At 45.4% G+C, this 24,240-nt stretch overlaps 1 protein-coding gene across 3 annotated transcripts; it reads left to right on the plus strand.

Moving 5' to 3' along the window:
* Positions 1–4,612: 4,612 nt before the first annotated feature.
* znf318 (zinc finger protein 318) lies at positions 4,613–19,737 on the plus strand. Of its 3 annotated transcripts, XR_003929488.1 has the most exons (12): positions 4,613–5,061; positions 6,180–6,265; positions 6,426–6,984; positions 8,250–9,468; positions 9,780–9,889; positions 9,975–10,074; positions 11,969–12,270; positions 13,913–14,110; positions 14,324–14,417; positions 15,049–15,167; positions 16,155–18,936; positions 19,036–19,737. XR_003929488.1 is itself a non-coding variant. In XM_030071216.1 (11 exons), exons 1-11 carry the CDS (start codon positions 4,813–4,815, stop codon positions 18,663–18,665), a joined length of 5,547 nt encoding a protein of 1,848 aa, XP_029927076.1. In that variant the 5' UTR covers positions 4,613–4,812; the 3' UTR covers positions 18,666–19,737. The 3 variants fall into 3 exon arrangements, 2 of the variants coding, with proteins under 2 accessions (XP_029927076.1, XP_029927077.1); XM_030071216.1 differs by having other exon boundaries at positions 16,155–19,737; XM_030071217.1 differs by having other exon boundaries at positions 13,916–14,110; positions 16,155–19,737.
* Positions 19,738–24,240: the final 4,503 nt, after the last annotated feature.

Here is a 24,240-nt window from a genome sequence, read left to right on the forward strand (position 1 = left end):
ATGTGTCAGGAGCAAGATTCAAAAAGGTCAGAAAAGTATTGTCATAAAACTCAGCAAAACATCATTTTACCTTTTGAGGGAAAAAAAAAAAAAAAAAGTCTTCACTGAGGACAGATGAACAACCAAATAAACTGACAGAATTTTTCTCTATTATTTTAGTTACTTTTGTAAACACAAAAGTATGTTTTTTGTAAACCATGTTTTTCATTTCCATTCTTTATTTATTTTATTAGTTTTCATTAACCACAACAACCTTGTTTTGTTACCTTGAAATAATTAATTTTTAAAAAATTAAAATGTAATATTGCACAGATGTTACTGCTACAACATTATTAGGGCCGTTGTAGGGAAAGAAAATTGGAACCTGTTTTCTTCTGAATCGGCCCAAGTCACAGCAACGTCTCTTCAGAGTCCAGATGCTGAGGAGGAGGTTGGGGTTCGGGACTCAAACCAGCAGGATTTCCTTCAGACTGGATCCACAGGAGGACAAACTGGTTTCCACAGGTCTTTTCTCTGAAATTGGTGACTTTAGCATCTCAGCATCTTTGAGTTTTTGTCTTTTTATTATTCCCCCTCCCCCGTCTCCATATTGTATTTTCTCTCCTTGCAGTGGCCCTGACAGGCTGTGTGTATGCTGCTGTAGGTAGGTGTGTGTTGTGTGTGTGTGTGTGTGTGTGTGTGTGTGTGTAATCCAGAGACGGGGCTTGTGGTGCATGTTTCTGGACGGCCAGGTGAGTTTTTTCCCTCTGCAGGTTCCAGGTGGGACGCAGCTCAGCAGGTCGTGGCCCGACCTCGTCCCAGCATCAGACTGCTGACTCAGCCTCAGGGGGGCCTGCAGGTCACCGGTTTGATGAAAAGTTCATTAAAGCCGTCACAGAGGCTCTTGGGTTCAGCAGGATGGAGGTGATGAGTCAGAATAAGACACACACACACACACACACACACACACTCTCTCTGCAGGAGTCCGCATTCAGGCCTGTAGCTTGTCTGGTCCAGAACACGCTGAAAGATGACTCAGCACTTTTTTCCACACAGAGCTGGTCAACTCTCACATGTTCAGTTGTGTTTGTAATGAGCCTTTATGTCCTGCAGCCCTGCTGGAATGTCTGACATCATATATCAGTGTCATAATTATTATGGATTATAATATTCCTGTCTGAGTAGAGGTTCCATCTCAGCTGTGAGGCTGTTCAGCACCAAACCGACACCCTGCATGGCGGCTTCAGTCTGTCGCCGTCTGCATGCTGCAGCCGTGACGTGGATGTGCTTTGAATGCTCGATAATGCTTTTCTCTCCAAAGATGAGGTGCAGGCCGCCCTGTAAAGCAGTTTGCACTGACCTTCAGCCAAGTGGTGTGTATGTGAGAGAGAGAGAGAGAGAGAGTGTGTGTGTGTGTGTGTGTGTTGGCTTAACTGTGTTTGAAACCTGAAAGTAAAGTCACTCCTGATGTAGTGGGATGATAAATGGGAGTGGCTCTTAAAACGACAAGAATTTCTGATGTTACCACTTATACCGAGATGCCCCATAATGCATTGCTGCTGTCTAACCTGCAGCTGTGCATGTCTTTGAGCAGGGCAGAAGAATGTGGTTTAGTTGGGGTTTGTTGCAAGGCCGGTTTAAAGGGAATTAGAAATGTGAAATATAGTTACCATGAACTTCAAAGTGAATCACAAACCACATTATTGCGAAATGCAGCTGGAATGTGTTGTTAAAGTTTCAGAGGGCAAGTAGTCAAAAACTGCTGTGCTGGAAACTAATGGCCCTTTTCCATTAGTATCTACTCGACTAGTGGAAAAGGGGCATAAGCTGCTGTGGTTTCCTCTCTTTATTTTCCTCTGTGGTATTAATTATGAATATTTTCTGTAAACTGAAGTCTGGTGATCACACACTCAGCAGTGTGTCTGGTCGCTTTCTGCCTCCATGTTGTCAGTATTTGTCTCAGTGTGTCAGCTTGGCGAGGCTTCGTCCCGCCGCTCGCTGCCGGTCGCTCGCCAGGCTTTCCTTTCTGTCATCACGCGGTGGTGTGTGAGGTGTGTGAGGTGTGTGAGGTTGTGTGTGAGGTGTGACGTGAACCCAGACCAGCTGGACTCAGGACGGAGGTGCTGCTGTAATCCATCAGAAACCTCCGAGAGAAGGCAAGGGCAGCCACAGCTCCCCAAATCAAACTCTGTCTGCACTGAAATGTATTCAGTGTTAAAGGAATATTCCAACATTTTGGGCAAAGTCCACTTTTTTCTGGCTCCCCATATCTCAAATCTGCATAATCCTCTGTGTAGATCAGACACTTGAGAGCTGCTGGAAGGTTGATTTTTTTTTTTTTTTTTTTTTTTTTTTTTTTTTTTTTTTTTTTGATGGAGCCAAGCTAATGACTCCCATAGACTTAAAGTCTTTATGCTAAGTTAACAGGTAATGCTACCCATAGGAACTGAACCATTGGACGTCCAGAGGTGAAGATGATGTCCAACATCTGGTCTCAGTCGGGAAACAGGGATTTTGCCCAAAATGTTGGAATATTCCTTTAACTCCATATGTTTTAACTGTTGTTTTGAAAAGTAACACAAAGTCCTGTCCCAAAGTGGAGAAAATTATGTTGAAGATACTTTTCTGATTCTCCCGACATCTACAGAGTGCATGGCCCTGAGCGGGGCTGCTGCAGTTTAACTTCATGAAACACAACCATTCATTTTACTGATGATGCTTTTTTTAAATAAAGTTGTTCTCTGAAGTCTGGTTCTTGTGTTCTGCTTCCGGCGGTGATGGGATGTGGCCAACAGGCGACTCTGGAGTTTCTTTGCAGTGTTGCGTTTGTGTTTTTGAGTCATCCCATTTGTGATTTGAAGAGTACATTCAGACCAGCCTTTGTGGATGAACCCTGACATTTATTTACAGTTTATATACACTACTCACAAAAAGTTAGGGATATTTGGCTTTTGGGTGAAATTTATGGAAAATATAAAAAGTTCACGTTACAGTGATATATCATGAAAGTAGGGCATTTAAGTAGAAGCATACACTGGTGATTTCCTCATCTCAAACAATTTATTGAAACAAAAGCCAACAACAGTGGTGGATATACCACAACAAAAAATGTCAGTGTCAATAACTTGTCATGTGCCCTTGAGCATCAATTACAGCTTGACAGCGACGTCTCATGCTGTTCACAAGTCGACTTATTGTCTGCTGAGGCATGGCATCCCACTCTTCTTGAAGGGCGGCCCTCAGGACATTGAGGTTCTGGGGTACAGAGCTCCGAGCCTCTACACGGCCACTCAGCTGATCCCATAGGTTTTCTATGGGATTCAGGTCTGAGAAAGTGCAGGCCACTCCATCTGAGGTACCCCAGTCTCCAGCAGCCGTTCCCTAATGATACGACCTCCATGAGCTGGAGCATCAAACACCTGATGTGAATTTTGCCGTTAAGCTCCTTGTTAGAGAACAGCAACTTGTGCAAAAAGTACTGAAACACTGAACAGTTGGACATGTGCATTCAAAAGTTTACAGAAGGTCACATTAAGTTCACCTGTAAAGGTTAGAATGCATTTTAGGTTCATCCTGAAATTTCACCCAAAAGCCGAATATCCCTAACTTTTTGTGAGTCGTGTATTTATAGGTTTGAAGGCACAGAATGGGCTGGAAGAGAAAAAGTTTATTTTGGCCCAAATTCTGTTGATTTTTTAGTGTTTGAGATGGACATAGAAAAATTTGGTCTCATTCAAATCACTCTTACTGTGCTTAACAGATATTTTCATGTGAAGAAGAAAATGTTTTTATTACAAAAAAGGGGAGAGAAATCTATGAATTCTGTGATCTATTGTGCAATTTAATCTTATGCAGAATTTTTTTCCAGCAACTATTTTCTACGCCTGCAGCAACAGTCCAGTGGAGAATTATTTCTGTTGCAGTGTTCTCCAGACAGAACTAAACACATGTGAGTTGTATCAGTTCAATACAACAAAAAACTTGTGCATTATAGAAACATGAGTTTTAATCAGGGAAAAACAAAAAAACCTGAATCAAAGTGGACTTCTCTCAGTTGGAGGTGAGACTCGGTAGATTTGACTGGATTTTAGCAATGAGACCAAAAGATCAATCAGCGTAAAGAAGTAATTGTACACACTTGTACGTACTGCACAGTTATTATTGTAATAACTGCACAGGTAGTGTTAATGCATATATTTGTACATAATGCACTTTTTTTTTTTACACATTCTTAAGGCACATCTTTTTATATTTTTTCTTTTTCTATTATAATTGTTTTTCTTGAGAATTTGAGCAACGGCCCCCTTGGGGAATGGTCAAGTATCTCTGATTCTGATTGTTATTAAAGTGCCATGATCCCAATGAGGCTAGTCAATCGATTCTGAAAATGAACACATTTTAATTTTTAACTATGAGCCTTAGCTTTTTTTTTTTTTTCTACACAGGATGTTAATTTAAAAAGGAGACAGACTTAGAATTATATTCTACATTATAATTTTTGTTAAAACATTTGAATTGTGTTGCTGTTCATAGTGTCTTCAACACCACACCTGCACACACAGGTGGTGTGTGTCCGGGTGTCCTGTAGGGGGCAGCAGAGTGGGAGGCTCTGCTTGATTCTGCCTGTTTTGTGACCCGAGCAGGAGGCGGAAGACGGTGTCCATGTAGCGGCTGGAGCTGCAGAAGTGTGTTTTAGAAAAATAAAGTCTAATGCAAACGAATCGACATTAGCTGCATGCAGTAAATTACGCGTTTAGGACGATCCCCGTTCCGTTTAATAGAGCCTGGACACCTCAGCTGGTTCCCCGCGGAGAGGCAGAGTTCAGCCGGGAGATGTACCGAGGTAGGCCTCCGCCGAGAGGAGACTATCCGCCACCATTCGAGGGCCGAGGTCCGCCGCCCCCCAGGCCGTACCCCCCTCCGGCCTACAGAGAGGACCGGAGCCGGGATAGACCTCCGTACCATGCCGGCTACCACGACCACGGACCGCCGGACTCGTACCGGCGCTCCCCGCCCCGCAGGAGGTATCCTTCCCCCGGGTCCGGAGGCCACCGAGGCGGGGACTACTACCCCCCGAGAGAGGTGAGCCGGCGGCCGGGCTGAGGCTCCGCTTTGTGTTGAACATGAAAACGGAGCTGAGCTAACACCACAGCCCGTCACACCTGGCGTCACACCTGGCGTCACACCTGGCGTGAGCGTGTGAACAAGCTCTCCAGGTAAAACACACCGACACGGGTCCTGCCGGCGGGCCGCGGAGCGAAACACGAAGCGGCTCCACGTCGAGCCCCAGTCTGAACATGCACAGTGGCTTTAATTACCTGTAGCCAAATGCTAAAACGTTTTAACAAATATGAAAGACTTATAATCATACAACAACCATAAATACATCTAATACTCCAGCCGGCACGTGTATTTTCTGAAAACCTGTTAACTGCGAGAGTCGCGCTAAAAGCTGCAGGTTTGTAGAAACCAGTCTCCCTCAGTGAGTCCCGTTCAGTTTCTATGGTAGAGACACAATAAAATTACTTTTTGAACTTTAAGAGAGAAGCTCGCTGTCTTCATTTTATATTTTTCCCTTTGTAACTGTAAATGTTTTCTGCCATCAAAATACACCGTGCTGAGGAATATGAAGTAGTTCTCTAAGTTGATATTTTACCATAATAAAGAGCTTCTTGGTAGGTAATCTGTATGCCGAGTTAAGCAGAAAACCCCGTGCTGTTGACTCAAATCTCGGAAGTGTTCCGGCAGATTTGTAGTTTAAACAGAAAGCAAAAGAGATGAAAGTGTGTAATGTGTGAACGGAGGGTCGGGCTGCGGCCCCTCACCGCCGCTGGCCAGCCAGCGTTAGCTCTCTCTCTGCGGCGGATCAGGTTTACATGAAGCGGCTGCAGGGAGCCGGGACGCCGCTGTGAGGCTGCTGCTGTGTGGGCAACACCAGCAGCAGGTGTCGGTGTGTGGGAGCTCTTACCAGACCACTGACAGCTACCATCAACTGCTGTAGTCACGCTGAGCCATGGTGTGTGTGTGTGTGTGTGTGTGTGTGTGTGTGTGTGTGTGTGTGTGTGTGTGTGTGTGTGTGTGTGTGTGTGTTTGAGAAAAGGTTTGTGGTAATAACATTCAGATCAGCGGGATGGTCCTGTAAGTGGACATCCAGCCCGCTCCGTGCTGTGTGTTGATGTGAGCTGCTGTGTGTGTCCCAGAGGTCGGTGTCTCCCCGGAGCAGCCTCCCCCTCGACCACAACCTGGTGATCACTGTCGGCAACGAGCTGACCTCATCACATGACAGGTATGAACTGAAGGTGATCTGCTAATGAAACCTGACCCTGATCAATACAGATGTGAACGCCTGAACATTTAGCAAAGCGCAGGGTGTAAATGATCTTTTTCACTTTTTTTTAGCTTTTATTGTGAAATGTAGTCAGCTTAAAGTGTATGTTGTTATTCAGAGATCACCCGCCTCGACCTGGGTACGAGCGGAGCCACAGCCGGGGACGGAGCCGCCCTCGCAGCCGGAGCAGAGACCGCAGCCCGGACCGCAGCCGGGCCAAGAGCCGGGGGCGGAGCCGCAGCCGAGCCCGCAGCCCGAGTCAGGGCCGCAGCCCCGACCGCAGCCGGGGGCGGAGCCGAGCCAAGAGCCGCGGCAGAAGCAAGAGCCGCGGCAGAAGCAAGAGCCGCCACCGTAGCAAATCCAGATCCAGGACCAGATCCAGGTCTAGATCCAGGTCCAGAGGGCGGAGTCGGGGGCGGAGCTATGGCCGAGCGGCGAGCCGCGGCAGAAGCAAGAGCCGAGCGAAGAGTCGCAGCCGGAGCCGCAGCCGGAGCCGGAGTCGCAGCCGCAGCCGCAGCGCCAGCAGCAGCTCCAGCAGCCAGAGCAGCAAAGGCCAAGGAAGAAACACCAACAGGAAGGAGTTCAAGGAGCTGGAGATGGCGAGGAGGAGGAAGGAGCTGGAGGAGATGCTCAGCCGACCGACCAAATCCATCCTGAAGAAACGCGCCGACTCCGAGGTAACAACCACAGTAACTACTGAGAGCACTTCTCTTTATAGACTGCAGCACCTGGTCGTCAAGGTGACAGCGAGGCCTAAGCTGCTGACAGACATGTTAACACACAGGAAGCTTGTTGTTTTGTTTTGTTTTGTGTTTTTTAAAGGAATATTCCAATATTTTGGGCATAATCCACTTTTTCCAAGTATAATGACTTGGAAGACTTGAAGTATGTGGAAGTTGTTAGCGATGCTCTGTCAAAGTGAAAAAAATTCCCAGACATGATCCACCATAAATCAGAGGCTCAGAGCTGCTGGAAGGTTGATTTTTTTTTTTTTTTTTTTCACTTTGATGGAGCCAGGCTAACGACTCCCATAGACTTCAAGTCTTTATGCTAAGCTAACAGGAAATGCTACCCTTAGGAACTGAACCACTGGACGTCCAGAGGTGAAGATGGTATCCAGCATCTTGTCTCAGTCTGGAGAAGTTGGGGAAAGAAAAAGGGGATTTTGCCCAAAACATTGCAGTATTTCATTATCAACACATTTTCTGTGTAAACAAAGTGTTTGTTTTGGGGAGCTGTTGTCACTCTTGCTTTTTCTCCCTTCGCACCTCTGTCCTAAATCCAGCTGTTCTGTGCTCTGTCACATTCCACAGCCTTACCTGAGTGTCACAGGATGCTAAACAGAACATTCAAGAAAAGAACTAAAACTATTTCATTCACTTAAAAATGTGAATGAAATAGACTACAATGATTAGAGAGATGACAGTATGCAGAAATGCAGTGCTCATCGTAGGTCAGCAATATGAATCATGATACAGTTTGTTCATTCACAGGTGAGACGGCTCATCTTTCTCAGTTTCACGAGCTCTCCAGTCGCTCTTTACTGCTGTTGAACTTTAATTTCACATCACAACATGATGCTTTTATTGAACTGTCGAGCCTGTGTGAGTATCAGGTTAATCTGCGGGACAGGAATACCGTCCCATTATCCCGAAAACAGAGCTGATGCGGTCACGACTCTGGTGCTGCTCACACCGGACGAGACTGATGATGCTTTAATCACCATGCTTCAAAATAAGAGCCACTACACAGCAACTCAAGTGGCGCCAGTTTCCATGGCAACAGGTTTGTTTACTGTTTAAATAGTGTATCCAGTTGGAAGCAGCTCATGGACCAAACCGGGTGGATGTGTTTCACTCACAGATAAAAACTATAGGAAGAAGAATGTGAGCTGGCACTTTTAAACTAACATCTCCCATGTTGTTGTTGTTTTTCCCTCCAGGTGGGCGACTCCCCCAGAGGCCTGGAGGGCTCCAGCATGTCGCGGGTGGCGGACCGGCTGCTGTCGGCAGTGAAAGGCATGGAGCCTCACAAGCTGGCCTCCATGCTGGCAGAGCTGCAGTCGGACCCGCAGATGGCTCAGAGAGCCGGGCTGGACGCGGAGATTTCCGGCATCCTGGACCTGCTGGGGGCGCCGGCGGGCAGGAAGGCAGACGCCAAGCCCAAGGACGACATCGACGACGAGGAGAAGTTCCTGTATGGCGACTCGGAGGAGCCCAAACCGCAAGCCGCCCCCGAGCCGCTCCACCATCACAGCTTCTCCGAGTTGTACGGAGACGTGACGGAGGAGGCGCTGTACGGAGATTTCTCCTCGCAGAACGCCGTCATGGGTCAAGCCTATGGCGCTCTGCCGGGCGCCTCGTCGCACCTTCAGGCCCCGCCCACTCCGGGAGACCAGAGGTACCAGAGCAGACCCACCATCATGCCAGACAACAACATCACTGTCCAGGTGTCGAACCCGGTCTTCCCGCCCGGCACGGAGCCGCTGGAGGAGAGCGAGCGGCAGGCGCTGGAGGAATACGAGAAGATCCAGGACCTGCTCAAGACCATCGGCCTCGACCTCGGCGTGGTCGAGATCAGCAAGATGGCTGCCAGAACCAAGGAGCGACTGCACGGTAACAAGCCCCCTCCAAAGACGCCCACCCGTCGCAGCCGCTATTCATCAGGCAGCTCTGACGGCAGCCGGCGGGGCAGCCGGCACAGGAGGCGGAGCCACAGCGGCAGCCGCAGCTCCGACAGCAGCAGCAGCCGCAGCCGAGCGGGAAGCTGGAGCAGCGACGAGCGGCACAAGAAGGCCTCGCCCCCGCCCAAACCCCGCAGCGGAAAGGAACTGAAGACCGAGAAGAGTGACTGGAGGCCGCCGGTGCCTGCAGAGCCGACGCCACAATCTGCAGAAGTTAAGCCCATCCCGACCCACCCGGCGGTACCCATCCCCCCCTACGGCCACACCCAGGTTCACAGCATGATGGCACCCAGCTTCCCCCCGCCGGGCTACAGCCAGTACGGGAACTACATGCCCTACATGCACCAGCAGTGGCCACCCATGTACCCGCCGCCCGGCATGGCCGTGCCACCCCAGGGTGGCCACGAAGACTACCCCTCCGGCCCGCCGTATAGCCAGCCATACAACAAGCCCATCCCCTTCGAGCCCGAGAGCACGGGTTAGTCTGATCAGTGATCAATTAATATCAGTCAGATGTAACGAGATTTATTGCTTATAGGGTACTTATGGGGTAAAAACAAAAATTCTGGGGAATTAAGGGCTAAAAAATTATAATAATGAGGGATTGATCAAATATGTGATCATAACGTCATCATAATTTCTGGACTTAAAGTGCTTCCAAAAGTTTGATTTAGAAGATGAGAGTGATTTAGCAGCTGCCTATTGGATGTTATTCCTGGTTGACTTGGTTGGTTGGTAGTGAAGCGTTTCCAAGCTGTTATCATTTTCTGGTTATTTTTCCTCCGGCAGCACCGCTGAAGGTCTCAGTCCCTCAGGACAAAGGCAAGGAAAGCACTAAAAGCAGCAGCCACGAGAGGAGAGTTTCTGAGGAGCAGAACAACGAGAGCCAAAAACAAAAGGTTTCCACTGCATTTATATTTTATTACCCCACACAGTGCAATTTAAATATCCAGATACCCAGTACATTCTGTTTTCTGGCTGAAGGTTCTGGAGGAGAGAGAGAAGCTGAGGCAGGAGAGAGAAATCCGCATGAAGAAGAAGGAATACCTGATGAAGGAGCTGGAGCGGCTCAGGAGGCAGCAAGGTGACACAGTCCTGCTGGTCTGGACTAATCTGAAAATGTTGTTCTTGTGTCAAACTGTTTGCCGTCCACACTTAACTTTTTCAGTTTTCAGAAAGTTCATGCCCAGCAAAGTTCTGAAAATGCATCAGTTTTTCATGTCGTGTGTGACCCAACCCCCCTGATTCCCCCGTTTTTGCTGCTGGAGCTACAGAGAAGATCCAGCCAACAGATTGTATTGTTCAGAGAGAGAAAAGAAAACACGGATTGGTTCGTACTGAAAAAAATTGGACCCTTAATTTTCCAGTTTTGCAAACAACAAAATGCTAAATTCTATGTTCAGTTTAAAAAACAGACCACACTCATCATCATGCTGTAATTTAACTGTCTGGTGTCGAACGTTGCTGCTGAGATGCTGCAAAGCTCTCCTGTGTGGTGATGAAGCGTGTCGTCCGGTCAAACCCGAACACGCTGTGTGATTTTGGGCTGTCCCGATGAAAGATGACCAACGTGGAAGAAACACGGTGATGTCTTTGGCCGTGACTCCAAAACGATGGCTGTCGTCGCTGTCTTGTGACTAAAGACAGCCTGAGACACAATTCTGACAATTTAGGAGAACCATCTCACAATCTGACCTCTGCTACACCCTACGTCTCCGAACCAACCAGTAGGAACGCAGCACAAAATGATGCACTGCACTACAACAGTGGAGCTAAACCTAATGATTTAGCTATCTTTGTTTTTATTTAAACACTTTAAAATCACCTAATATTAGTAATTAATATTAATACATTAATACTTATGAGTAATTAATAATTAATACCAATATTACAGGGCTCCATTCTGGCTCAGTTTCATTGTTTACCACCACAGCGGTGAAGATGGATCACGTATGCCGATGATGTTTTCTTGTATATTGACTGTAGCAGCCAATAGGATTCAGGAGGTGTGATCATTGTACGGTCAACATACACTTCTCACAAAAAGTTAGGGATATTTGGCTTTTGGGTGAAATTTATGGAAAATGTAAAAAGTTCACGCTACAGTGATATTATATCATGAAAGTAGGGCATTTAAGTAGAAGCATACACTGGTGATTTCCTCATCTCAAACAATTTCTTGAAACAAAAGCCAACAACAGTGGTGGGTATACCACAACAAAAAATGTCAGTGTCAATAACTTGTCATGTGCCCTTGAGCATCAATTACAGCTTGACAGCGACGTCTCATGCTGTTCACAAGTCGACTTATTGTCTGCTGAGGCATGGCATCCCACTCTTCTTGAAGGACGGCCCTCAGGACATTGAGGTTCTGGGGTACAGAGCTCCGAGCCTCTACACGGCCACTCAGCTGATCCCATAGGTTTTCTATGGGATTCAGGTCTGAGAAAGTGCAGGCCACTCCATCTGAGGTACCCCAGTCTCCAGCAGCCGTTCCCTAATGATACGACCTCCATGAGCTGGAGCATCAAACACCTGATGTGAATTTTGCCGTTAAACTCCTTGTTAGAGAACAGCAACTTGTGCAAAAAGTACTGAAACACTGAACAGTTGGACATGTGCATTCAAAAGTTTACAGAAGGTCACATTAAGTTCACCTGGAAAGGTTATAATGCATTTTAGGTTCATCCTGAAATTTCACCCAAAAGCCGAATATCCCTAACTTTTTGTGAGTAGTGTATATCAAACTTGATGTCATGCACGCAAGTTTATCAGATCCATGTCGCTCAGTGTGGCTCGCAATAAACTGTTAAGGCTGATGAAATCTCACAGTCTGTAGGCGCTGTTAGTCGATCCTGTGCAGGAGCAGAATGTGCACAAGTGTCGCTAAAGGCACGTGCACAGATGCAGTGTCTGCGGCGTGTCAGCTGGAGCTCCCGTGCAGACTGATGCAGACTGAGCATTTGCTGGTTTTGCAGGCGAGCTGCTGAGGAAGAAGCGCAGGGAGAAGGACGGACACAAAGACCCTCTGCTGCAGGAGATCAGCCGGCTGCAGGAGGAGGTGATGAGCCAGATCTCCGACCTGCGCAAGGAGCACGAGGCCGCCGAGAAGAAACGCAGCGAGATCGACAAGGTGGCGCTCATCCTCGGCCTCAGCGCCTCCGACCGGCCGCGCAGGACCAGCCGGTCGTCTGCCCAGCGGGAGGAGCTGCCACCGGACAAGAAGAAACGAGAGCTGAGCCCGGAGGGCCCGCCGACGCCTGGCACCGCCCCGCTAAAGGTACAGCCGTCTGCGGCGGGAGGTAAAGAGGGCAACGGCGCGCAGGTGGTTGTCCTGTATCTGCCATCATCCTGAACACAGATAGTTATCACAGCTTTAAGTGGTGCTGAATCAACAAGTCGGTTCATTGATTAGTCATGATTATCATAAAACATTAATCCAATTTAATTATTTCTGACATAAAAAAGTCAAACATTTGTCAATTCCATCTTCACAAATTTCAGATCTGCTTACGTTTTCTCTGTTCAGACTGATGTACAATTAATTCTTCATATTCGAGTGGGCTTAGTTCCAGCTGGATGGTTCAGAGCTGAATCTGCCCAACAGGTTAAGACGAGTCTCAGCTTGTGTTGCATAAATAATGAGACTGTCTTAATATGCCCCGCCCACTCAGTCTAGCTCCACTGTCTTTCAGACGGCGAGTGCGAGTGGTCTACGTATCCAGTTAATATATTATAAAGTTGTTATTGTTATTGTTATTGTTCTCATTGAATAATTTTTTTATTTATGTATTTATTTAGTTACTGCTGGTCAGTCAGTTTTGACTGATCACTTGTGATCATTTATGGGCATTTATCATTTTTATTATGTTATAGAACAATGATTAGTCGCCTGATTGAAAAACTAATGGATAGATTAATCGAATTATGAAAATTAATCAGTAATCACCAGTTGCAGAGGATTCAGATTTGCATTTGCCGCTGATTTTATTTTTCAGGCTGTTAGCAATTAGAGTCGATTCAAACACGTTGGAACTGCTCAAGTTCCTCCCGTCGTCTCTCAGTTAGCAGCAGCTTTTTTGAACAAGAAGAAATGTTTATTTTTTTCATCATTCTGTTGAAGATTTCTCTGTCGTGAAGTAACTTAAACTAATTATTCAAGGGGGTTGTTCTCTTACACAACTTAATCCAAAAAATATAGACCTAAACCCTCCATCATCGCTTTAAACAAAGCCATGTTTTGAACAGATATAACAACTTTATTTGCTCCAGGTTTTGTCAGTTTGAAAGTTTGTCAAGTTTGAAAAACTGTTTATCCTCTGAAGAAAATAGTTCAGGAAACTTAAACATGTCACTTGACAAGACTGCCGGATCTTGTCCAGTCATCAGAATCTAGATTTAGATAGATCTAGGCAGCCCGTCGTCTTCAGAGAGAGCACAGTAAAGTTTTGTTGGAAAATTTTAGAGTAAGTGTCAGCCCGATCCTTGCATAATTATATTTGTTACTTTTATTTGTTTTACTCTCGGACTTATCTAGAACAGTTACACAGATGAGTCAGTAATCCAGAGTTTTGGGTTCGTGGTGTTTGTGTGGTCGACAGTGAGTCAAAATGAGGTTTCTTAATAGTTTTGATGTCAAACACAGCGAATAAAACAAATTAGAGATTATTAGAGGTAAAAAGCGACCGCTGGATTTTCTCAAATATTGTTGACTAACGTCTTCAAGGCTGGAACGTGTTTAAGGTAAGAGATTTTGTCAATTTCCAGATTTTGGGTTTTGGGCTGTGTTTTAAAAGCAAACTTTTTTTGTTTTTGCTCTTGAGATTTTTTTTTTCCACTTTGTGTCTGTGTGGTGGTGTGTGTGTGTGTGTGTGTGTGAAGCTGTACATGTGTGGTTAACTCCGTCACGTTTTGTTTCTTAGCAGAACTCGTCGTCAAGAGCGTCGCCAGACAAACCCAAGCCGTCCGTCACCGCCTCGGCTCCGCCCCCTCCTCCGACCCCGCCTCCCGAGCCGTTCGAATACTATGACGCAGGAAACCACTGGTGTAAAAACTGTAACGTCACCTCTGGTTCCATGTTTGATTTTTTCACGCACTTGCACAGCAAATCGCACAGGAAGGTTTGTGTTCCCGTGGCTTTAATTTGAGCTTTTATTTTCATTTCTGATGTAAAGTTTTATGTTGACAACACAGGACACATGTACTTCCTTAAAGTTAGCTTCATTTTCACTCTGAATTAGTTTTCAAATTTGGTAATATTAGATTTGATATTCCTGTTTGTGCAGTTCTCTCCTGCCCAGTTAAACATTTGGTTTTGTTTTGGCGCTCCACAGACACAGGATCCCTACGAAAGGCCCTGGGCCTCCAGTCCCACCAAGACTGACAAGAGTTTGTCTTCAGAAGAGAAGATGACTAAACCCGCCAAAGGTACTCAGGCGTCTTCAGCCCATCATTTCCTCTCATTACGTTCTGCTTTCCAAAGATGATCAGTGAACCTCTGAAATTTGTTAGCAATCCTCCTTTTCCAGGGTCTGCTGGGTCTGGATCTCTGCTCCAGTTTTCTGTCTCTTAATGAACACAGTACTTATGAAGTAAGAAAGAAAAGACTCGCGGCTCGCGTGCGGAGGGACTCCCGTCTGGATCTCCATTGTCAATCCATTCATTGTCTTTCATTTTTCATCATCAAGTGCAGGTTACTGTAAATGTGATGCACAAATCGTGGAAGTGTTCTGTAAGTTCACAATAATACTGTTTCTGTGCGGCTAGCTGCTTGCCTCCCACATTTCAATCAGAATTTTTACTTTTCTGGTACTAACACAGTATTATTGAGCAGTTACAACACTTTTCCACACGGTAACAAACGGGTCTTAACACTGTCATTTGAAATTGTTAACCATGTGATGTTTGAATATTTTCAGAGTTAAACAGATTTTACTTCACTAAACTTTTGCTTTCATGACAGGGATGGGGACCGGAGCGCTCCGTCAGGTAAACATCATTGGCAGTGTTTTTTATTGTCATCTTTCGATTTAAAAAGTCTCCTGATTCCTCTCTGCAGGGTCGGAGTTCCTGCTGCCTGTGAGGGGTTTCTTCTGCCTGCTGTGTAGAGACTTTTTTGGTGATGCCATTTGTGCCGAACAGCATGTTACGACGCACGCCCACAACGAGAAATACAAGGTATTTACCTGTGGAGGCGGAGGGTTTCCACAGATGGTCCAGGACCGTCTGGTGATTTGATGAAGTGATGATGGTTTATATAGCGACATTTCCTCTTTATGTCACTGACACTTTGTTTCCGCTTGATAAATTTAAGTGGAATAACAATCAGCTCTGGTGAATAAACCATGAGTGTTGCATCGGGACACAGCTAACGTTTAGTTAGTCAAGTAAAGTTGAGCCTGTTCTTCTTGGGCCCCTTTGTTTGGATTGTTCCTTTTTAGATGTTCTACAGCATGTCATCAGTTAAATATTAACACGTTCAGTAGGATATCATTGAGCCATAAATTACATTTCAACAACATGTCTGTAATGTGTTACTGACACAGCCTGTTGGCCTGACATAAGGCCTGCCCGGCCAGAACCAACAGAACAACAACAACAGAATGTCAACATGTTATTGAATTATAATTTATGTTTTATTGATATTCTGCTGAACATTTCTTGATATTTAACTGCTAGATCAGCTGACCCTCTGTTGAACATCTACAGAGTGCTATCCAAGGAAAGGGTGACTTTTAAACGTTACCTGTGGATTTCTAAACTCTCCTAGTCCTACTGGTTACACCTGACACCAGGTACATTTACATGCACACTAATTGTTTGATTTCACCCTAAATAGGATCACCTCAGCCAGTCTAACTCGCAGTAGACTCATGATCAGAGTTAGCATAACCAGTTTACCAGTTTAACACACCAAACCAGAGTAAACAGCCATGACTTTAAATCTGGGTAAATGTTAAATTAGCAGAGTTCTGTGTGCATGTAAATGAGCTCTGTGGATCCATCAGGTTCAAAATGCTTCATATCAGGTTTTATGTGCTCACTTTAACATCCCAGTAATCCAACTGCTTCATTTAAGGAGGTCAAATTGTGCAGCTTTAATCTTTGTATTTTGTGCTTTTCATCACTGTTTGATGTATTTTTGTTTCATGCTGCCTCCACCAGAAACAAATGTATGAGAATCCTCTGTATGAACAAAGGAGGAACCTGGACCGCCAGGCAGGACTGACGCTGGAGGCCAGTGGAAAGAAGCGCAAGCATGATGATGAAGACAGAGGCAGCAAAGAGAAGGAAGAGAAGTCCAAACACAAAAAGGAGAAAAAAGACAAGGAGAAAAAAAAGGATGAGGGCGACGATTTGAGGAAAGACGAGAAATCTAAAGTTAAAAAGGAAGAAGAGAATGACAAACCCAAGGCCAGCAGGAAAGAGGAAGATTCTAAACCTGCCAGGAACAAAGAAGAGGAGAGGCCTGGTTTCAGCAAGAAAGATGAAGATGAAAGGCATAAATACAGCAAGAAAGATGATAAACACAGGCACAGCAGAGAAGATGAGGAGAAGGCCAAGTACAGCAAGAAAGATGAGGAGGACAGATACAAATACAGCAAAGAGGAAGAATACCGGCACCCATATCACAAGGAAGATGAGGAGAGGTTCAGGTCTGGCCGAGGAGACGACCGGCCAAAGTACAGCTACAGAGATGACGATGACAAGTATAAATACAGCAAATACTCCGATTCCAGATTCAGATATGATAGGGAAAGAGAGGAGGGGAAATCTAAGGAACCTAGACAGTACAGAAAGTCTGAACAGTCAAAGGAGGAAGAGAAACCAGAGGTCAAGAAGCAGTCTGAACCTCCTCTGAAGCCCTACGACCCACCCAAAGTCCTCTGCGGGCCCAGCCCTGCCATGAGAGCCAAACTTCGCAAGCAGAGCATCGAAACAGGCAAAGCAGCACCTACTGCCTCCTTGTCTACATTCGGGAAGTTCACATGGAAAAAGAAGGAGAACACTTTGGCAAAGGAGGCGGAGAGAGTGGCTGCCGAGTTTCTTAAGGATGATGAGACGTCTGCAACCCAGGAGAATATCCCGGTGGAAGATTCATTCGCCAAATCGGTGGCTGTCGCTAAAGAAATAGCTCAGAAGCTGGCAGGCCAGACTGGCTTACTGCCTACTCCCACCTGGGTGTCACCTGGCGCCAACCGGGGCAGGATCCGGCCCAACCTTCCTGCACCTACTGCGGTCTTCAGGAGAACAACCATGATGGGCAAACCTGCTCCCCTCAATACCTTTCTCTCCATCAGACCACAGTACCCAAATACATCAATGCCTCCGCCAACAAATTTATCCCCTAATTTTCCCTTAGAGAACAGCCCCGTCCCCCCTCAAAAAACCAGCCCTGTGATGCCCCCACAAGAGAGCCCTGTGATCCCCCCAGGCAGCCAAACAGTCTCTGACATCACTACAAAACCGTCAGAGGCTAAACCTGAAACTGTACAATCAGCCCCGCCTCCCATGTCAATGATAAAGATTGTGTCTGATGTTGCGGCTCCAGGTGTCCCTGAGAGCGAACAGACTCGTACAGTTTTTGTCAAGCCTCCGCCTTTCATGAACAGTGGTGACGGAGCTCAGAAGTCAGAGAAACTGAAGACCAATCTGGCTGCAGCCAAAGCCCAGGATTTGTTTGACATTTTCTATAGCAGCATCGGCCAGCCCGGCCCTTCTGCCGTCGCCAGGTCGGCGGCAGACAGCAGAGCCGAGGGGAACAGCATCAAGAACAGCCAGTCTTCAAAACCACAGCCAGTCTCACAGCCAGCCTCACAACCCAAGCCTCAAACCCAAACCCAGCTTCAGTCCCAGAATGAGCCACAGACAGTCCCACAAACCCAGTCCAAACCAGCCCCTCAAACGCAGCCCATCCAGACTCCAGATCCTGCTCCACAAACTAAGCCAATTCAATCTGACCCAAGACCCTGCGCTCAGCCCCAACCTACACCAGTACCTGTAAAAAGTCAAGTTCAGCCTTCACCAGATCCTAAACCTGAGCTGACTCAGACCCAAGCGGCTCCACAGGCTGTGCCGCCCCAACCAACCCAACCAAGTCCACAGGTTGCACCCGAGCCCCAGTCACTGTCCCAGTTTCAGAATGTACCCCAAGATCATACTGAGCCCTCACCTCCTAAATCCGAGCAGGTTGAGACCAAACCTGAGATCACTCCCCAAATCCAAGTGGAGCCCCTAAAAGAACCAGACCCCCAGTCTTTTGCAGAGACTCTCCCCTCCCCTCCGGACCTTGCTCCTGTAACCATGCCTGAAATGCAATCGCCTCCTAAAACTAAAACCAAAACGTCCCCTCAGAGCAAGAAAACCCCGACTCCTCCCCGCCCCACCCGGCAAACCCGCTCCCAAACCAGATACCAGACCCGCCAGCAGCAGCTCCAGCTGAGCCAGCCTGAACCAGAGTCTGACTCGGTTCAGGACGAACCTTCAGAGCCCAGTGCTCTGGATGTTTCGGGACCAGGATCGGATGATGTCGCTGAGTCGCAGTCTGAGGAAATGACTGGTGACGCCGACTCCAAAATGGAGATTTCCGAGGAGACAACTGTGACCCCTGAGACCCTGGGCCTCCCGTCTGACATGATGAGTCTGGGGTTCGAGTACGACTTTAACTTTGAGTAAGACAAACACAGATAGTGGTTTTCTTTTTAAACATTGGGCATATCCACAGTATTCAGTAGATCATAATAAGCCACAATATTTTCTCAGTAATTTATCAGACTTTTAGGCAGCTGGAAGTGGAGTTGGTGAGGTGGAAGTGGCACCAACAGGCTTCACAAACCTTTGACCTTCATAATGTTTAACCATGGCAGTGCTGTCTGTGTCAGGCCCTCTGAGAGGCACATTCTGTTCCCCATTCTCTCACCAGTTCTTTTCTTTCACCTTTTTGAAGGTAACGTACTGTATACTGTTGTTGACATTTTTTCATGTTTTCCTTTGTATACAAGTTCAGACTTAATGAGTCAATTTCCTCTTTTTTTTCCTTCAAAAGATGACAAGTTGTATTGATACAGGGACAAGAGTTCTCACCTTTATGGAGAAAACTGCGGTTGGTAAAATATCCCAGCATGGACCAAAAGCTTTCCCTGGTGGATTTGTATGTTTGACAGCTGCACCGTGTTTCATGTTGCCCTTTACAGCACCGTCACCGGACAGAAGACACAGAGGAACATGGTGGTAGAAACATTATCACCCTTTTATTCCTGGTGTTTCATGAGCTGCCGTGCTCAGTATCATCACTCTGTCTGGCTCCACATACAAAGTGCTTGTCCTGTAAAAGCTGTTGCTAACGTAGAGTTTTAATAAAATCTTGTGGAATAAAACAGCACTTCTTAAATGGCCTGTCATTTTACTGATATTGATGTAGACCGTTTTGTTTTTCATTTTTTAAAAGTTATTTTATGCCCAACTCAAGTTGTATTAAAATATTGATTTCAATAGAAGGAGACAGTGCTTTAATACAATCTGAGTTGTAGAGACTTTTCTTCATCATGTATTTGCAAACGCATACTCAATATTTCGCACTGGAGTGCAGTCAGTGAGCAACTCAGATGATGTGAAAATGTAATTATTGTAATTAACCAGTGAGATGCCTTGAAATGTCTTCCAAAGTTGTATAGAAATTGTTTCAGAGATGCCTTCTCTGAGATTGTGACCCTGAAACAGTGGGTGTCTGTTTGCAAATACAAGAATTTAAAAAAAAAAAAAAAAAAAAACAAAGATTAAATAGACAAGTGTGTGTGGTCCTCCACTATATGTTTGAGTGCATTAAAATTCCAGTCGAGGCTACCAGAACCAGCACAAATTGTTTGTGGCTCAGGTGTGTCTTCCCTGATGAAAATATAGATTCCCATCATTCATAAAGGTACATACAGTCCAACATGGCGTTCATCTTCAGCCCCTGTATTGTGGTAGTTTGTTCATTTAACTGGGTTGACTTCCTGTCTGTCCACATGTCACCTGGTAGCCACCTGGTCATCAGAGGGAAAGTGGGTGGAGTTTAAATGGATGGCCCTGCAGGTAGAGGAGGCCTTGCCGTGACGTTTCCTGCAGATGAGTTTGATACGTCTTCATGTGATCATTTGGCCTGCAGTCATTTCTGCTTTGGAAAATTCTGTTTCTCATTTAGTTCTTTATTTTAATTATTGTTTTTATTGAAGTTGAGATATAGAACAAAAAGTAATGTGACTGGGCTGAATTTCTATAGGAGTGTAATTATGGATATTTGGGTTTGTTTACTTACATCATTTGCCCCTCCTCCTAAGTTGCCACTGCATCAGAAGTAATGGCAAACTGCAGTGCATTATGGTTAATATTCACCTCTGGAGTGACCGTTGGTGTGGGTTAGGGTTAGGGTTAGTCATTCTGACGGCCCTTTGACAACCTATCACACCAAGTTCACGCTTATTATGGCCACGCCCCCATCCACAGGGCATGAGGGCCCACTTGATGGCTTGAGGAGGAGGAGGATGTAAATGATGATGCTGTGGCCTTCACATCCAGCTGGAGATGTTGGATGAGGAAAAATGTTTTAGCAGAATGGAGCTCCACCCCTCCAGGAGAGTTCTTTGAAGCTGTTGAGTGCCAGATGTTGCCCCGGTCCTCCAGCTGAGTGATGCTGATTGAGTTTTGTCCCCCATGTTGACGGCGTCTTCAGCAGCCGGCCGGGTCATCTCAGAGTTTCCTGCAGAAACGGGGGGAGAAGACACCAAATTCAGTTTCTGGTGAAAAGCCCCCAGGAGTTCCTGTGTGACGGAAACCAGCGGTGAGTAAGAAACAGCGAGTCTGATCGCTGCTGAGGCTGCAGAGCGAATCCGCTTTCGTTGGTTCAATTTTAAGAAATTTGCTCTGAAAGCTGTGTCGTTCCTTCAGTTGACAGTCAGGATCTGCTCAGGTTTTCTGGCTGAATAATAAAACTAATTATACATGGAACTATGTTTGTCTTAAGGGGTTTGTTTGAAATTTTTCTGGTTTGTTGGGGGGTTTTGTTTTGGTTTTGTTTTTTTCATGTTCATGGTTTTACCAAGGAATTTGACAAAATTGTGTGCAATTATCAGAAAAATAAAATCTCTTTAAACAATGCACTCTTGCTCTTGGTGTCTCCAACACGCATTTCATTTGCAAATTGGTGCTAAATTATTAAGAGAAGAAATGTTTCATTTTATTTTATTTATCAAGAAGGATTCTGAATGTTTTAGGACCTTTGAATGTGCCTGAGAAATAACGTTTGACTCATCTGAAATGAAAACATCAGCCGACAGTTTGTGGTGTTTCTTATGTGATTAATAAAGTTTGAACCAACAAACTTGCAGGGTTTTTTAAGCTTTAATTTGGATTTTTCAGTTTTATTTTTGAGAGAAAATCATTCCAGATATTAAATGACCTTTGACCTTTTTTTTGTGTAACTTTGTTAATTGGGTTTTCTCAAAGAACACAGAGCATAAATAATGAATACATATATATATGTGTATATATGTGTATGTATATATATATATATATATATATATGTGTATGTATTTATATATTTATATATATATATATATATATATATATATATATATATATATATATATATATATATATATATATACACATATATATATATATATGTGTGTATATGTATATACACTACTCGCAAAAAGTTAGGGATATTCGGCTTTCGGGTGAAATTTCAGGATGAACCTAAAATGCATTCTAACCTTTCCAGGTGAACTTAATGTTACCTTCTGTAAACTTTTGAATGCACATGTCCAACTGTTCAGTGTTTCAGTACTTTTTGCACAAGTTGCTGTTCTCTAACAAGGAGTTTAACGGCAAAATTCACATCAGGTGTTTGATGCTCCAGCTCATCGAGGTCGTATCATTAGGGAACGGCTGCTGGAGACTGGGGTACCTCAGATGGAGTGGCCTGCACTTTCTCAGACCTGAATCCCATAGAAAACCTATGGGATCAGCTGAGTCGCCGTGTAGAGGCTCGGAGCTCTGTACCCCAGAACCTCAATGTCCTGAGGGCCGCCCTTCAAGAAGAGTGGGATGCCATGCCTCAGCAGACAATAAGTCGACTTGTGAACAGCATGAGACGTCGTTGTCCAGCTGTAATTGATGCTCAAGAGCACATAAGTTATTGACACTGACATTTTTTGTTGTGGTATATCCACCACTGTTGTTGGCTTTTGTTTCAAGAAATTGTTTGAGATGAGGAAATCACCAGTGTATGCTTCTACTTAAATGCCCTACTTTCATGATATAATATCACTGTAGCGTGAACATTTTACATTTTCCATAAATTTCAACCAAAAGCCAAATATCCCTAACTTTTTGTGAGTAGTGTATACATATATATATATATATATAGACACTGACAGTCAATACAAAAGCATACAACCCACGTTACAACCAGCACGAGAATGGTACTCCTCCAGACCATCAGATATTTCAGCCAGGATTAAGTGGGAAGTTTGTATTTTTAACTAATTGGAAGAATGGGGGGGTGGCACGTTAGCACTGTCGCCTCACAGTGAGAAGGTCCTGGGTTCGATTCCCACCCAAGGTCCTTTCTGTGTGGAGTTTGCATGTTCTGTGTCTGTGTGGGTTTCCTCCGGGTACTCCGGTTTCCTCCCACCGTCCAAAGACATGCAGGTCAGGTGAATTGGAGAAGCTAAATTGCCCCTAGGTGTGACTGTGTGTGTGAATGTCAGTGTTTGTCTGTCTGCCCTGCGATGGACTGGCGACCTGTCCAGGGTGTTTCACTGCCTTCGCCCTATGAGCGCTGGGATAGGCTCCAGCACCCCCCAGAGTTACGAACGAAGCTGCGGACCTGCAAGAATCTAAAATAATGTCAGGACCAACCTGGTTGGTCCTGATGAAGGTTGATAGACCGATGGCCTGTCGTTGATAGACTGAAACGTTGACCCAATAAACAGCAGAGCTTTAATGTGAGTGCGGGAGCAAGTTGTGATTGTTTTGCAATACACAAATCTTTGAAATGCTTAATGCCAAGATTAGACCACCTTACAAAAGCACTGTCTACCAAAGGAGGAAAAACATGGTTAGCCACTAAGGGAGCATAGGCAGAGACTGACTGAAAACCAAAATAGCACTTAAACTGAACCCAGATCCTGAGCGAAGTTTTAACAATCCTGTTCTTAGTGTAGGGGAAGGAGAATGTACAAGGGCATTCAAAGACACCGGTTTAGCAGAGTTGGCCTCCATAACCAGCCATGTAGGGGGAGGGTTAAAAGACTCGTATTGAAGCCAATATTTACAAACCCTAATGTTGGCAGCCCAGTAATAAAACCTCAAATTTGGCAAAGCCAACCCTCCAAGTGGCCTAGGCCTCTGCAGATATTGTTTATGCAGCCTAGGAATCTTCTTATTCCAAATAAACTCCGAAATCAGGCTGTCCACTTTATGGAGGAAGGTCTGGGGGAAGTAAAAAGGTACACATTGAAACAAATAAGAGAACCATGGAAGAACATTCATTTTAACAGAATTGACTCGTGCAATCAGGGATAAGTTAAGTACAGACCAATGTTCAAAATCTTCTCTGATCCGGGTTAGCAGGGGGGCAAAGTTAGCTTTGAAAAGATCCTCAAATTTGTGTGTAATATGGACTCAAAGATATCTAAAGCCGTTCTGGGCAATCTTAAAGGGTAAATTGTGTAGAGGATAATTCTTAGCAGCCTTATTTACAGGAAATATCTCGCATTTGTTCAAGTTCAATTTGTATCCGGATATTTGGCCAAATGCTGACCTTGGCCAAGACACAAACTAATAACCTTTTAAACTGGGAGAACTTTAATAAACTTTCTGGGTCATGGATCGAAATAGTTCTCGATTTGATCTTAATCTGGATTTAAATGCTGTGATTTCCAGGTCAAACGTCAAAGGCCAGTCTTGAAGGAACAGAGGGTTTGAATGAACCTTCAGGTACCTGCTGTTTGTCCTGGTTCTCAGCTTTTCAAATTAAAGGACTAACCCACTGAGCTTTTATTTTAATAACTGTCCGTGTCGGTCCTGTGTGACCGGCTGCTGGGGAGCAGCAGAGCTCCGGCCTGCAGGCTGCAGGACAGCACAGCAGCACATGTGCCTCATGGGTCTGATGGGTTAAGAGAGAAGAAGAAAGACGGTCCAGTCGGCACTGACAGTCTTCACTCCCCTTTGAAGTTCTTCACAGTTCTTCACGTCACACAAATCA

This window comes from Myripristis murdjan, chromosome 15, assembly GCF_902150065.1.
Source record: "Myripristis murdjan chromosome 15, fMyrMur1.1, whole genome shotgun sequence".
NCBI classification, from domain to species: Eukaryota; Metazoa; Chordata; class Actinopteri; order Holocentriformes; family Holocentridae; genus Myripristis; species Myripristis murdjan.